Raw genomic sequence first — 16,519 nt, forward strand, 5'->3', positions numbered from 1 at the left:
GACAATGGAAACTGTAATGAGAACATGTTTATACACGAGCCCAGATGAGTATCAGAAGACCCCACTGGCCTCCCGCCCAGCTGCTATCTCTTGGCGGTTTCCCCCAAGTAGCGCAGTACAAGTGAGTCATAAACACTGACGTGCCCTGTCCAGAAGGGTATTGAGTAGTTAACGTGTTCTGCAAAGTGCCACCTGTCAGAGCTGAAGTGTGGATTTATGAAGGTGGCAATTAGTTTCCCTTTTATTCGACACCACCTGTGTGTGCCAGTTACTTGGGCTCTAGCTCGAGAGAAGGACATTCAAAATGTGTATGTGATGTAGGTGAAGTTATTCAGGCAAATTCCAAAGAGCCAATGGATTTTGATACATAACAGGTAGATATAAAAAAACCCACAAATAATGCATATATACTGTTACAGAGAAAACCCTACAGTATTTGTCATAATTTTTGTAGTTTGTGAAAATACAGTAATAAAAGAATAATAGATTTCTGGGCATACAAAATGTAGCGTATACACATGACTGCTTTGTGGCATTGGGCAAGAGGAGAAATGGTACCATCCAAGAGTGCTGAGGCATCGGGCCTGGCAGGGAATGGGACATGGGTCCCAGGCCTGTCGGGTGGGCAGCCCCCCGGGAAGGCTGATTAAAGAGCAGTGGGACTTGGCAGGGCTTAGGAAGGGAGAACATATAAGTGAGAAAGGGAAAGAAGGGGATTTATTTGAAAGAAAGGTGCAAGGCAGAGCTTGCACGTTGAGCAAAGAGGAACTGGACCCACAAAGAAAACTTCAGGAGTAACAGCCAGGAGATGAAAACCATATATGAATGTCCAAGCCTGAGAGAAGAGATCCTCCCAAACCATCCCTGATGCCTGTGTTCCTACCTGAAGGGGGTGGTGAGCCCTCACACCTGCAGTGTGGTGGCCTCACGAGTGCTGCCGTGCAAGGGCCCTGCCCAGAAAGTGCCCTTGTGTCCGTGCAAACCAGGCAGTGCTAGTCTGAACTTCTCTATCTCCTCCTGATCTGGTCCCAGGTTAATAATTGTTTCCTCCTGTTTGAGATTTTGAGAGCGCCCTTCTGTACTGCCATCTTCTTCCTCAATCATTCGTGAGAGTAAATAATGAGCAACCTGAGTAACCAGAGCAATAAAAGTGATGTATGAGTTTGGCGCAGTGGGTTTTGCCCATATCTCAACAAACTCAGCCCAGACGTACAACAAAGTGTTTACATTGCAGCAGTGGAAAAAGTGCTGAGGAGTCGGCTGTAATTCTAACAACAGTTTGCTTTTAGGCAGGAGGAAAGGTCACATTTCGTGTTACTGCTCCTCATACTCCGCGGGGTTTACTATTTTTCAAACCTTCCATGGCCCAATTCACTGCACGAAGGTTTCTGGTTTAGCGTTTCCTTAAATTTTTCTGCCTCAAAGTACTTTCCCCCCTTCATTAAAGCAGATGGTGCACTGGAGGCTGAGTGGGTCGTTAAAATAATCTGGATCAGGAGAAGCGTGCCACTGGCATGGAATCATGAGGATACTTGTGATTGTGGATCTATGGCATCTGTAGTAATTGATACGAGTTTAAAAGTATCTTAAAGTGATTTCTTAGAACAATTAAAGGTCTAAACAGGTTTCTGTAGTTTCCTATATATATATGGTGTGTGTATATATATATGGTTATATATATGGTTCAATGTCCAATTGGCGGCCAGTGACGAGTGGAGTTCCTCAGTACTGGGACCAGTGCTGTTCAACATCTTTGTCAGAGACATGGACGGTGGGATAGAGTGCACCCTCAGCAAGTTTGCCGACGACACCAAGCTCGGTGGCGCGGTCGACGCGCTGGAGGGAAGGCATGCCATCCAGAGGGACCTGGACAGGCTTGAGAGATGGGCTCGTGCAAATCTCATGAAGTTCAACCAGGCCAAGTGCAGGGTCCTACACCTGGGATGTGGCAATCCCAGGCACAAATACAGGTTGGGCGGAGAATGGCTGGAGACCAGCCCTGAGGAGAAGGACTTGGGGGTGTTGGTGGATGAGAAGCTCAACATGAGCCAGCAGTGCGCACTGGCAGCCCAGAAAGCCAAGCGCCTTCTGGGCTGCATCAAGAGAAGTGTGGCCAGCAGGTCGCAGGAGGTGATTCTACCCCTCTACTCTGTGCTCATGAGACCCCACCTGGAGTATTGTGTCCAGCTTTGGAGTCCTCAACACAGGAAGGGCATGGGCCTGTTGGAACGGGTCCAGCGGAGGGCCATGAAAATGATCAGAGGGATGGAGCACCTCCCCTATGAAGATAGGCTGAGAGAGCTGGGGTTGTTCAGCCTGGAGAAGAGAAGGCTCTGGGGAGACCTCATAGCAGCCTTCTGATATCTGAAGGGAGCCTACAGGAGAGCCGGAGAGGGACTCTTTGTCAGGAGATGTAGTGACAGGACAAGGGGTAATGGTTTTAAATTGGAAGAGGGGAGATTTAGGTTAGATATTAGGAGGAAATTCCTTACTGTGAGGGTGGTGAGACACTGGAACAGGTTGCCTAGGGAAGTTGTGGATGCCCCATCCCTGGAAGAGTTCAAGGCCAGGCTGGATGGGGCTTTGAGCCACCTGCTCTAGTGGAGGTGTCCCTGCCCATGGCAGGGGGGTTGGAACTAGATGATCTTTAAGGTCTCTTCCAACTCTAACCATTCTATGATTCTATATATAGGCTTTGGAGATAACTTGGTTTTTAGAATTTCACTGCTGTAGCAGAAGTTTAGCAGGTCACCCCCAGATTTTCTCTTCTTTGAAGGCGCAGCTCCTTAATGGTACTCGGGTGTTGGCAGATGCCTTATGACAGCCCTCGTGTCATCCAGTGACATTCGTGCCCCCCTCATTCCCCGTGGTCCTGCGGGTGCTGGAGGTTGTAACGATGTGCAAAACCATCTAAAAGCTGCCTCGGGATCTCAGATGACTTGCAGGGAATTCACTTGCCTGCTTTTGAGGACGGTTTGTAGCTCTGATGGACTTTTGTCTGTCTTGGTGGCAGAGCATTCTGCCTCCTCTGAACGTTCCTCATCCAGGAGCAACCTGCCCTAAAGGCTTGTGTTTGTGTGTCTGCTTTGGGTTGAGACTGAGGGCTCTCCTCTCCCACATCCCAGCTGATAGCTGTGCCGGAGCTGGCCGGGATATTTAAGGATGTAAAGGACGATTTGGGGGCTGGGTTTGCAACTTCAAGTTGAGGATTCAGTGCCTGGATGCTCTAGAGGAGACAAGCCTGAATTTTTGGGCAGAGCAGTTGCTTGCAGTCTTGCACCGTACCCTTTTTCCAGGGTGGATATTTTAGGCTGAGTTTTTCTTTCTAAAGGATTTCCTACAGATCAGCCTCTCCAGACGCCTGGGCTGCCCTGAAACGCCACCTCCGCGTCCCAGGCTACCCCGGGCATTGCGAGTTCTGACGAGAACGGTACCACGCTCAGCTTTATGATTGAAACCAGAGAACTGTTTTTGCCTAAAGATTAAAAATACATCGTTGCCGTGGCACAGATAATGTGGCATAAATACAGACCAGCATTTTAGGTTGTAAGTGTAGTGACAGGACAAGGGGTAATGGTTTTAAATTGGACGAGGGGAGATTTAGGTTAGATATTAGGAGGAAATTCTTTACTGTGAGGGTGGTGAGACACTGGAACAGGTTGCCCAGAGAAGCTGTGGATGCCCCACCCCTGGAAGTGTTTAAGGCCAGGCTGGATGGGGCTTTGAGCCACCTGCTCTAGTGGAGGTGTCCCTGCCCAGGGCAGGGGGGTTGGAACTCGATGATCTTTAAGGTCCCTTCCAACTGTAACCAGTCTGTGATTCTACGATGAGAGCACCGTGGCTGGCTGTGAGGTCGGGTGGTTTCTTCTGCAGTTATGCTCCTCCCTGCCTCCCTGGTGGGAGCTGCAAGTTCCTTACACTTCTTTTGCCTGCTGTGGTGAGCGGTGGGTGGAGCAGGGCAGTGGGGGCAGCACGCAGGGGACTGTCCCTCTCAGGAGTGGGATGTAACGCCTGAGATTCTGACCCAGAATAATTTGGATGAGGAGGGAGGGGAGAACGGGAAGCGTCGTCGGGGGGGTCTGCTCTCTGGTGTGTATAGAGCCTTCTGGAGTTTTGGGAGTCGTAGATCTGGTCTGTCTATGACGGCTATTTTTTTTTCTTTAGTTTTTTTAAACAAATTGTTGAACTTGTCTAATTGCTGTGAGTTCCAAGCTGGAGCTTCCACTTACTGGAAGCTGCACCTCGATAAAACAGAACATCAGGGCCAAGGGGACTTTTTATTATGTGTAACACCAGGCAGTGGTTCAGCAAAGACAGAATCCCTAAAACTTAATTTAGTGAGTTAATTCATATCCAGGCTGTTAATTGATTTTAGCTTAAAAGTATTAAAATATTTTTAAAAAAAAACTCGGAGATGAGTATCTGGAAACTTCAGAGAGCGCATAGTGCAGACTGGAAGCTGTATCTTTTAGTCACAAATTGTCTCGGCGTCTTGATTTCTTCCCAGGAGAAGCTCTAATGAGAGTTTGCCCTTCCTTATTTATCCCCAAATCCAAGCTCTCTTAGAGGAGGCAGGTAAGAGAGACTCCAGTAAGATGAATCCTACGTGAAGCAGTCACAGCCGCTGTTGAGACCACAACAGCTTCTTCCATTTTTGCCAGAAATATGTGAAAAGGGGGACAGGGGTAGGACTTTGATAAACGTTTAGTAAAGGGTCTTGATTCATCTACCAAAAGCGTTGCTGGTTTCCGGACCGTGCCAGTGTAACGGCGCGTGCTGGGGCTGCCTTTTGCTCTTTCTCTCCAAACTGGGGCAGAGAGTTCTCTACTTTTAGAGAACTGTAGAATGTCCCCAAACAATAGCTATTTTGAAGATGGCTTCTCTGGATTATTTTCTCAGTGCCCTGTGTAACTCTTTGAGTTGAGCGTTCCCTGCAGTTAATTCTTTGGAGACAATGTGTAAACTATCAGAATCTGCTGGTGCCTAAAGACATATCTAGAAACAATGACACAAAACGGAACCGACACACCATGGGGGGAGCTTCGGCTTTTTGAAGAAGTGTGATTTGAGTCCTCGTGCCAATTCTTTGTTTGCTCGGAAATGAACCTCTGCATAGAATTTGTCAGTGCTATCTGAAAAAATGTCAGGAAGCAAAGAACATCCATGTGTGAGCCCATTAAATGGCGGTTTTTGGGAAGTGCCATGTGTTGCGAGATAAAAAGCGGGATTACCTCAAAGTCGGTAAGTTTCATACATCAGAACCGCACCGATTCTTCTCCTTGTCCCACCTCCTGTCTTGAAAGCCCAACACGCGCCCAACACCTCGCGGGAGTTCCAGCAATTTGTGTGATTTTGCCCGTAACGCTCATCAATTTTCCTTTTTTACCTGGAAGCCGAGGCGTTCTCAGACCACTCGACCGCTAACCCTGTGCTCTCTCTCTCTCTCCCAGAATGTGAACGGTATAAAGTACCACGCCAAGAACGGCCACAGAACGCAAATCCGCGTACGCAAACCCTTCAAGTGTCGCTGCGGGAAGAGTTACAAGACAGCTCAGGGCCTGCGGCACCACACAATCAACTTCCACCCCCCCGTCTCTGCTGAGATTATCAGGAAGATGCAGCAATAACGTGCTGGTCACAAACGTGCCAAGAAATCCTCACCAGCAGTTGCTGATTTTGAGAACAGCCACCTTTTTCAGGGGAAGCATTCAGCAACCCTTTAAAAACAAAAAAAAAAAAATTAAATGCATGCTTTAAAATTTTCTGTAATTTTGGAATGATGTATCTTTGTAGAGTTAATGATTTTGTACATTTGCACATGTAATCCTCATACCCATTTTCATTACTTTGAGATAAGGTGCTATAAAAGCTATAGGTTCTTCAGAACATTTTTCTCCAAAAAACAAACGAAAAAGAAATATTTGGGGGCGGGCGGGGAGGGAGGGGAAGTTGCATATTTAGTTGTACTGAAGTGTCGCCCAGGAGGGAGGGAGGGAGGGAGGGAGGAGAGCTCGGCACTGGCATCCTTTCACGATTGTAATGTGACGAAGGCTTTTCAATGCATCTGTCCGTGTGTGCGCGAAACCAAACGGAGACCACCCTCCTCAGACGCGAGTGAACATGCCTTACGGGACGGAGTTAGCAGCGGAGTAGCAAGTCGTGTAGGTAACGGAAATATAAATAAGAAAGAATGTTTAACATAATATGCTAAAAATATTTTCATACTTAAATAACATACATAAAAGGTGTGCTTGCTGTATTTTATATTATCTTGCAAATCTTTTTTTTTTTTCCCTCTTGAAATGCTGAAAATCTTGCCATTCGAGCTAGTCACCGATCACCTTAGTGTTAGAAATTACTACTTTTTTTTTGTTTCTTTTTGTACAAGATGTCATGTTCTGTTCACGCCCATCAAACTTTTGCGGACCAATCTCCCAGTCCAACTAAATATTTCCCCCTGAACTATCTGTCAGAAAAGACACTTGGAAAAATACTTAAGTGCAAATTTATGTGTGTGTGAGAAACGATTACCTTCATCTCGGATGAAGTTTTAAAGCACTTTGTAGTTCTCTATTGCCAACAGATTTAATGTTTTATGTGTTGCCAATTCTTGCAACTACTGTACGGGCACGTGCCTGTGGTTGCAAATAAAAATTGAAAGTTCTGCGCGTGGTTTAAGGAGGTCCATTATTTGTGCGGAGGGAGTTTCTAACGCCGCTCCCTCATCTCCAGCCTGTTTGGAGATTTTTCCTTTGTGCAGTTTTTGCTTCTCATCGTAGGTCACCACGTTCCGTGTGGAAGCGTCCGTTTAGCTTTACAGTTCATTTTGCTGAAAATATGACATATGAGCCTTATTGACGATTTAAGTGCTTCTTGCAGCAGGTGGGTCAGAGACTGACTTAAAACAGAAGCCGAGGTGAGAGCGGTTCCTGCCCGGCCCGTACCCGAGGGCGCCCCAGTGGCTCCTCGCCCTGCCTTCAGCATCCCTCTCTCACAAGTGCTACTGGGGGGCGCGGGTGGGCTCCCCCCGCCCCGAGACACTTCTTACAGCACCAGGGCCGGGGAGGAACCCGCTGTGTTAAACACAGGCATCGCCTTCGCTTACTTCCTGCTCTTTTAAGTGCAAAAGAAAGCTCGGAGAGAGGAGGAATGAGCTTTCCCTCTATTTTTTTTGTTTTATTTTTGTTTTTCCCCAAAAGCTTTAAAGGAAAACTTTGTAAGGATGACAATTACCTATTCTCCAGCAGAGTGAAAGTCTCGTTAAAACACTTAAAGAATCATCCTAATGAATGAGCCTTTTGAAGGAAAAACATGGCTTTTTCCCATCCCGGGGCGGTGGCGACAGCGCCGTCGGCCGGGTTTGAGGGATGATGTGGACACAAGTTCCCGGTGCAGCCCAGGCCCCCGGCGGCCGCTTCCCACCTTCCGCAGTTTTGGCGACAAATCTGGCCAACAAAACAGGTTTTTGGCTCTGCTCCTTGTGCAAGAAAACTCCAGGCTGGGTAAGTTCGTTCAACAGCTCAACAGTCGTAAAACGTCATTGTTGCATGTAAATTCCTTTCGACTATAAAAAAAAAAGAAAAATGAAATTCCAGTTTCTATTTACCTATCCATTGTGACAGTATTATTACACAGGTAAAGATGGGACTATTTTGTTATACTGTGTATAGTGAATGTATTGTACTGTGTCTGTGAAAAGTGTGCTTTAAATTATATTTTCATATGTTTTGTTGGGGACAAAGTACTTTAAGTTTGGAAGTGACAGAGGTTTGTTTTAGAACTGAAGGCAACTTAAAGAATTCCTGTCAAGAAAGCTGCTTATAAATGTAAATCAAATCACATTTAAAATAAACTGCCTCTGACTAAAAAGACTCTTCTTTTGCTTGTTACTGACTTGAAGAGTTCAGTCCTTGGGCTGTAGATGACAGTCTTTTATTTCACTGAATTTCACTGAATTTCTTTAGAGTTGGAAGGGACCGTATAGATCATCTAGTCCAACTCCCCTGCTGCAGCAGGATTGCTTAGAGAATGCTACTCAGGGCTGCATCCAGGCGGGTCTTGAAAATCTCCAAAGAAGGGGACTCCACACCCTCTCTGGGCAGCCTGTTCCAGGGCTCTGGCACCCTCACCGTGAAGAAATTCTTTCTCATATTCGAGTGGAACCTCCTGTGTTCCAGCTTGTGCCCGTTGCCCCTCGTCCTGTCACTGGGAACCACTGAAAAGAGTCTGGCTCCCTCCTCCTTCAACCCACCCTTGAGATACTTATAGGCGTTAATAAGGTCTCCCCTCAGCCTTCTCTTCTCCAGGCTAAAGAGTCCCGGCTCTCTCAGCCTTTCTTCATAAGGGAGATGCTCCAGTCCCTTAATCATCTTAATCATCTTTGTTGCCCTTCGCTGGACTCAAAATTTGTGTATTTCACTTTGGTATCATCAACCTGTATTCAATAAACACCTGAAGCAATTAAGGACGACACCATTAATGCACAAAATCATGGAATGCTACAGCCTGGAGAAAAAAAAGAGGGGGAAAAAAAGGATTGTTTTGATGTAATCAGTCCAAAGGCCTTCAGGTTTCACAGGCTCTTTCCTTGCAGCATCACAGCAGGGCTCGATGCTGCGCGAGCCCCTTGTAGGGTATGGGGTCCCGTACACACAAACACACCCCCCCCCCCCCCGACACCCACAACCCCCCCCAGAGAAGCCTCTGCTTCAGCACCACCAGGTCCCAGGGTCGTCCCGCCCGTGTGCGACACCAACCGCTGAGGCCGCACGAGTTTTAATACTATGATCGCTTGGAATATTTGGGGTTTAGAGCCCGTCCTTACGCGCGGTTTCCCCGTGCTGCTGAGTTACGCTAAGAAAGAAAATTGACAAAATACTCTCAGCGCCTCCAGGAACCAGCGTGAAGCTCCAAAAGAGTTAAACTGGAGAGGAGAGACCCAACGGAGCAGCTGCTGCCCAGGACACTGCGAGTTACCCGTGTCACCCGGGTTTCATAACCCCTGCCCCGACCAGGACACTGCACGCGGTCCCAGGAGAGCTGCCGGCGGCAGACGCTCCTCAGAACCTTTATCCCCGAGTCTCTCTCAAACCAAGAGCAGCCAGAGCCGCGAGAGACGGTCTCTCTCGGACAGAGCTGAAACGTCCTTTACTCTCAGCCTGAACTCGCTCGTTTCAAAAGGAGCGGCAGGAAAAAAGGACCACTGACTCCAGGAATAATTTTGCTTTTAATGTAACAAGGCTACTGTACAACAAGTGGAAAGCAAATTTACTTAATACAGTTAAAGTAAATATAAAATGTTTAGATATACACACATGGTTTTACTTACTGGAAAGAAATACATAAAGTTAAAACGCAGAAGGTTTTAAAAGCCCTAAAGCCAAAAGGAACACGATTCACTGTTGAGAGAACAGAAGGCTATCTCCTACCGAATGCGATTGCAACGTAATAGCGATGAGTTTTTAAACGATTACTTTTAGGCATTTAAGCACAGCAGTGTCTTTCAACTCAAAAATACCGCCTTAAGGGATAACGTCCTCAATTTACCATTATCCCTTAAGGCAAACGTTCCATGTGTAAAAATGAAGTATTTGCCATTACCTTTGTTGCAAGCGTGTAATCTCACGGCACGTGCAGCTACGGTTCAGAAATGGACTAGAAAACTATATTTTCGTAGGGTAAGTAACGTCACTTGCCGATTTACCTGTTACTCAAAGAAAAACTACACAAATTTGCCAGGAGAAACAGCCGTTTCTCCCATTTGTACTCGCACCTCGGTTATCACGGCCGAGAGAAACCACAGGTTTTATGCAGCAGAAGAGCATCATGAAGCTGGTCTCATTTTTTTTCTGAGGCCAAAGTCATTCCTGTGTCCTTACAAATTCCGCTACGTCAGGGAATAAATAGCTACTTACACAACAAGGGGGGGGGGTGTCGTGGGGTTTCTTTTAGTACGATGTTAGGCAGAGAGAGAAGATGAGAACCCAACAGCAGCTTACAGCCACGATTTACCACGGCTCCCATTAAGAGTTAAATTAGCTTTTAATCAAAGGTTTTGCAGTGCTACGGAAAAGCTGCGCTGTTTTGGTTCCGTAGGTGGACTGAGAGTGGTGGGTTTTAAGCTACGCGGCAAAACAAAGGATTTAATCGAAATTTAATACGTTCTGATCAAAGTGCGTCTGAACGTGCCTCTCGAAGCCCTGCTGGTCGTAGTCGGGCGGGAACTGCTCGCTGCACATGGGACACACCTTCCAGTGACTCTCCACGTGTTCCTCAAACTTGCTCTGGTCATAGTTGGGTGGAAACATCACGTCGCAGAGAGGGCACTTCTTGTGCACGTCAAAACTGCACGAGGAGGTGGAGAGAAAGGAAAGGAAGGAGTTATTTAATCTGTTACCGAGTTACCCGATCTGTTATTGCCAAAGAAAATATAAAAAGCAGGATCCTGTTCCCACCCATGTGAAGAGCTTTACTACAAACTCAAATTTGAGCAGATTTTGTATCCGAGCGAGTGGCGTACATTGAATTGGAACGTCTCTGCTGAAAGCGCTCAATACGGTTAAAGTCGTTTTACAGAGGAATTCCAAAATAACCTGGCATTTTAAAAGCTACATAATTTTGACATAATTCCAGCTACCACTGAATACAAATCTATTGAACCTCTTAATGGCCGAGCAGTTTCATGGGAAACCACTCTCCCTGCTCATAAATGCTCGCTCTGAGCAAACATAACACTTTATAAAAGCTCTACACTTGGTTCACAATTAGGTTGGAGAGAGAGGGGGGGGCGGAAACCAAAAGTTACTCATTTATTTACTGGAGAAATTGTTCCCGTTCCGTCAAAGTATGGTAGAAGACAAACAGCCTTCCCGGTCTCACAGCGCATTCTCTGACAGTCAATTGTAAACCAAACGTTCATTGCAAACGCTCAATAGTTTTTCATGTCCTCTCCCCACCCCAAAGTAAAAAACGTGCGGTTCTATAGAAACCATCCACGCCGTTAAAAGACCAGTAAAAGATAACATTTACCTGGAATCAAAGCAGAACCCGGTCCCACGTTCATGCAAGAGAAGACTTGGAGGATCAGGAGCAGAAGGTACAGTGTTGTCATCATCCTATTTAAGAAAAAAAAAAAAAAAAAAAGGAAATATTTTAAATAATATCCACTAGAAACAGCTTTTTTCTTTCCCCTCCAAATCGGTTTTTGTTATGGAACATAAACATGGATGAAATTTACCTTTTGTTTTACAATCTCTGCAGCGTAAGCTTTACTGGAGCATGCAAAAGGGAGACAATGGATGTGAAAAGCTGACCAGAGGCTGCCCTGCCCTTCCAGCGCGTCCCCGGAGCAGAGCCCTGCGCCGGGCTGGGTCACCTCTCCGCTGGTGCCCGGGGAGGGGTGGGAACAGAAAAACCCCGTGTTAAACCCGAGGCGGGGCATCGCGCTACCCACCCCAACGGCATTGCACCCCCAGCCCAAACTCAGAGTAAATTCTAGACAAGAGAACGTCAACTCAGCTGTTCTGCAGGGCTTGGGGGGTAGTTTTTTATTCTGTGATGACTTTATTACGAATGAAGATTTAAATAAGCACAGGGATGTAAGCAAACGCAACCGGCGGGGGGGGGGGAAATGGCACAAAAGGGAAATAAGAAAGCGGGAAGAAAGCCAGAACCGTGTTTGTAAGCCTGTTCTTTATGCAGTACGAGGCTGATCGTCGCTCAGCACCTGGGCTCTGTTTCCCTATTAGACAACGCAGCACAAAACCTACTCATTTGAAGGTGGGAATAAAGGTAAATTCAGCAAGACTTTTGAAATTCCAGCTCCCAGTTCATTTTCTTTTTCATCTCAAAGACGCCTTACATGCAAGAACTATGAATTATCAAGCAGATCTTCAAAACCAGATGTGCAAGGGACCATATATAACACATACGTGCTATAGGGTTTGTAAAGGGAGGTTGGAATATACGTAATGGCTATCTCATGTTTAGGTTCACATACTCTGTCCTTACGAAGAGTTAAGGGAAACGGCAGGATGGCAAGATTCCCTCAATATTTTTCTTCTCCTGACAACAGCTGTTTACTCTCAGCCATTTAAGAGCCCCAGGAAGCAGCCAGCGGGGCCGGCTGGGACAGACCCCAGCTACAGCCACCTTTTCCTGGCTGACTCCCTGGCTTTGCACCTGCAGTAAAAAGGGCACCCGAGTTTTAAAATATTATTTGTTCCTGTTGTCACAAAAGGGGTAGGATGTACGTATTAAAGAAGAAAAAACTATTTAAAGTACTCTTGCGCTACGACGGCACAGCTTCTACAGTGCCAAAACCGTGACAAATCTGCTTAATACCAGACTCTGCCAGACCAGGATTTAGCTGGGAAAATGAACGTGCATCTTCCTTAAAAAAAAAGAGTTCTGCTCCAAACACAGGCCTGATTAATATTTAAATCTTTTAGAAAAAAAATTTCTTAGAATTCTTTGCTGTTTGTCACTCAGTTACTTTTTGAGCACTGGGCATTTTTGTCACAGCACTTGTTAATTCTTGGTTACAAACGACAAGGCGGACGAGATAGTTCTCTGGTGAAAGGGCTCTTCCAGCCTCAAATTCCTGAAGCAGGCTTTGTTCAGGACAGATGAGCAGACCCAATGACTAATTATTCAATATATTAAGGGTTATTAATTATAGTTGAATAAAGACTTGGGATTTATGAAGGCTAATAGCAAATGAAGGCTATATACCAAAGATGAATTTGGTATATACGGGCATTAACCAAAGTTGCGTGGGTAACGAGACAGAGCTGGGTCTTTTCCCATTCAAAATTATTAACACATTCAACAAAACCCAGCTTTTAGGAAAGCTCTTTACCCAGACCCGAGAGCAAGCGCTAAGCTCAATGCCCAACTGCCACAGAACTCAGCCTTCCTGAAGTTATCCATCTTCCATGCAAATGTTGGAATCCCACAGAAACGTTAGTTCCTTATCAGAAAAGGAAACCTCTGGGTCTTTTTGCACGTGCTACACAAAGGTTAAAACGTACCGAGCGGCAAATGAAATGTGTTCGTAACGCCTTATTCACGTAGAAGTGATGTTACCACCGCCCTCCACCCGGGACTCCGAGCTGGGTCAGCAGAAGCAAACTGCGTGGGCATCAGCTTCCCCACGTGCAGATTTCTGCTCTGCCACCACAGTCCAGGGGGAAACTAAAGATTTTAATTAAAATCAACAAAATGCAAACGGTTTATATGAAGGTTTGCCGCTTAAAAAAATTATTTTAAAAAAATCAGCACTGCCTGCCCACCTTATATAAAGCTTTAATAGGTTAATACATCTGGTGGCCTTTTTTTTTTAGTTTGTTTTGGGTGGATTTTCCACATTATTTACTCTAGTTATTTTAGTTATTTGTTCAGTATTTTGCCCCCCCTTCCCCCTCCTATTTTTTTTATTAAAAACCCCTCACATTTAGGTTACTGCTCGTTACTTGGCAAGACAAAACTGTTTCCATCTTTTGTCCTTCCTCTCAGGTTCTGGCAAGTTGTGACACCCTGCCACGTACAAAGGTAACACGCTTCCTCATTCCTTTTTGACAAACTGATTGGAGTAGGATGCTTTCCTCTACATGGGCACACAGGCACTATCCTGCTTCCCTGCCCTGTAGGCTCTCGCTTCAACAAAAGGAAAGTGCAAGTTATTAGCAGTTTGGAAAAAAAAAAAAAAAAAGCAGCTTTTTCTGATGTCAAAGTAGCTTTATCCTTAGGACATAGAATCATAGAATCATAGAATCGTCTAGGTTGGAAGAGACCCTTGGGATCATCGAGTCCAACCATCTACCCTACTCTACAAAGTTCTCCCCTATACCATATCCCCCAACACCACATCTAAACGGCTCTTAAACACATCCAGGGATGGTGACTCAACCCCCTCCCTGGGCAGCCTATTCCAATGCCCGACCACTCTTTCTGTGAAAAATTCTTTCCTAATGTTCAGTCTAAACCTACCCTGTTGGAGCGTGAAGCCATTCCCTCTCGTTCTGTCATTAATTACCTGTGCGAAGAGACCAGCACCAACCTCTCTACAGTGTCCTTTCAAGTAGTTTTAGAGAGTGATGAGGTCTCCCCTCAGCCTCCTCTTCCTCAGACTAAACAGTCCCAGCTCCCTCAACTGCTCTTCATATGATTTGTTTTCCAGGCCCTTCCCCAGCTTCGTTGCCCTCCTCTGCACTCGCTCCAGCACCTCGATATCTCTCTTGTATTGAGGTGCCCAAAACTGGACACAATACTCGAGGTGTGGCCTCACCAGTGCTGAGTACAGGGGCACAATCACCTCCCTACTTCTGCTGGTCACGCTATTTCTAATACAAGCCAGGATGCCCTTGGCTTTCTTGGCCACCTGGGCACACTGCCGGCTCATATTCAGCCGCTTGTCAATTAGAACCCCCACATCTCTTTCTTCCAGGCAGTTTTCCAGCCACATTTCCCCAAGCCTGTAGCGCTGCTTGGGGTTATTGTGGCCCAAGTGCAGAACCTGGCACTTGCCCTTGTTGAAACTCATACCATTGATTTTGGCCCAATGATCCAATCTAAGTCTCTCTGTAGAGCTTCCCTATCCTCCTGGGAATCAACACTCCTGCTTAACTTGGTGCCATCTGCGACATGCCAAACAATGTTTTCTCATGACCCAGTTCAATTAACTGTAGAAATCCTGCTGTGTGCTCCTGATAGTAGCTTCTGACCTGTGCACCATCCAGGAACGGCAACGCTGGGGACGTATTGATATTACGCTGTTAAGACATGGAAAGTCTGTCTCTTCAGTGTACTTCTGCTCTTGGCCAAGTATATAAAAGAAAGATTAACTCTTAACCTTGTTATGCTTAAGGCAAACAAGAACACAGATCTATGTTGAGCATAACACAAAGTGTATATTACAGAGATTGACCATTCTTTAATTATACAGTAAACAGTAACGATGAGAACTTCATCTTAGACTGAGAGTTGCACTGAAGTTGCACTAAACAATAAACAAATCAACCAATAACTAAAAATTCTCATGCACTGCCCTGGGCTAACTTGGAACTTCTGGAAAACACAGAAAGTATCCCATGGGACTGGACTCCAACAGCCACCCAGTTCTGTCAGTTCAGATGGACAAAGCTCCTTAAGTCCACCCTGTATAGAACAGGGAACTATAGGAAGGGAGGACAGATCCTACTCATTTTGGTTCACAACCGCTTAGCGCCCAGTTTCTCCCAGCTTGTATAACCGGTGATGTTACATCGGAATTTCAACCTGGTATTTGGAAACTGGCCACACTCCCATGGTAGAACAAACCACCCCCTGAAGTCCTCAAAGCCGAGAGCAGAAGGCTGGCTGACTCGGCCTTACAGAAGGAGTTTGACTGTAACTGCAGGGAGGCCAGGCCTCAATGGCTCGGCCCAGGCTGTATTTTAAGCACAGGCATCAGCTTCCTCTCAAGACGCCATGGTCGAGTCACCCAAGTCCCAAGTTATTTGGATGGGAGCCCATATTCCGTGTATTGAGAGAGAGACAGTTTAATTTGCCCTTCACGCAGACCCACAGCCAGCTCTCGCGCTGCAGACCGGTGACAAGGGACATGGCTGCACGTACTTAGCCCAAGACCTTGACAGAGCCTTGCAGGGATGTAACACAGTTGATACGTGGCCTCAGGTCCTTACGAAGAGTCTGGTATCATGTACCCAGAGGCTGGCACCGTGGTTATGCAGCGTAACAAGTGCCTGGCCTTTGGAATTCAGGAGTTTGGATAATTAAGTTCAGGAATTATAAAAGATGCCTTTAACGTCATGACTTAATTATTATCACTGGACTCTGACTCTCTCAAATTGCCACAATGAGTTCCACAGATTATATGATTCCAGAATACATATAGTATTACACAATAAAGCACAGTAAAAGAGAAGGGGTTTGCCACTAGAAGTGGAAGAAGGGAAAGCCAGGTATTAACTGTCAGAAATAAGCGTAACTCACCTAGTTTTAACAAAACAAACCAATTTTGTCTCCAGTACTGCTTTCTTGATTACAATAGTAATCAGTTCCAAGACTACCAAACAGGAATTAGAAACAAAGCCGTGCTGCACTGTACAAAACCCACAGACTTGGAACAACCCCCGTCTCTGATTCCTACAGATCACTTTAACACGCAAGAGTAAGCGAAGTGATACCCATCTTAAGCTTTAAAAAAAATAAATGAAGAGCCACACGACTAATGTATAGCGCAGGTAAAATGGAAAGAAGAGCATATATACCATCTTCCTGTGATTCAGCTCTGCCACTGGAGGGAAATCAAACAAATACTTTTAGGTCTCTACCTCTGGGCAAGCAGCCTGGTCTCCCCGGGGGTACCTGGCTACCAGCTGCTCCTTTTATGTCTACCCAGGTTATGGTTGCCAGGGTAAGATCAGGGTAATAAAAGTGTAGTGTTTTGGGGTTGTTGTGGGTTTTTTTACTAGAAGAAAGGCCATTTTGGATTCATCTCAAAAAATCTCCTGACCCG

The 16,519-nt window shown here is 46.0% G+C and overlaps 2 protein-coding genes across 7 annotated transcripts in view; one reads left to right on the forward strand and one right to left on the reverse strand.

Annotated features, from left to right (window-relative positions):
* The window catches only part of JAZF1 (JAZF zinc finger 1), a 192,037-nt gene extending 186,316 nt beyond the window's left edge, over nucleotides 1-5,721 (forward strand). Inside the window, exon 5 of the mRNA XM_074150941.1 lies at nucleotides 5,451-5,721. Within this exon, the coding sequence (XP_074007042.1) occupies nucleotides 5,451-5,627 (177 nt within the window). The 3' untranslated portion in view covers nucleotides 5,628-5,721. The remainder of the gene's footprint in view (nucleotides 1-5,450) is intronic.
* Nucleotides 5,722-9,208: 3,487 nt separating this feature from the next.
* The window catches only part of TAX1BP1 (Tax1 binding protein 1), a 60,109-nt gene continuing 52,798 nt past the window's right edge, over nucleotides 9,209-16,519 (reverse strand). For all 6 annotated transcript variants that reach the window (XM_074150824.1, XM_074150821.1, XM_074150822.1 and 3 more), the window contains 2 exons: nucleotides 11,029-11,114; nucleotides 9,209-10,344 (listed from right to left, as the gene is read on the reverse strand). In XM_074150824.1, coding sequence (XP_074006925.1) covers nucleotides 10,143-10,344; nucleotides 11,029-11,114 — 288 coding nt within the window. In that variant the 3' untranslated portion in view covers nucleotides 9,209-10,142. The remainder of the gene's footprint in view (nucleotides 10,345-11,028; nucleotides 11,115-16,519) is intronic.

The sequence above is a fragment of the Numenius arquata genome, chromosome 7, assembly GCF_964106895.1.
Source record: "Numenius arquata chromosome 7, bNumArq3.hap1.1, whole genome shotgun sequence".
Classification (NCBI taxonomy): Eukaryota; Metazoa; Chordata; class Aves; order Charadriiformes; family Scolopacidae; genus Numenius; species Numenius arquata.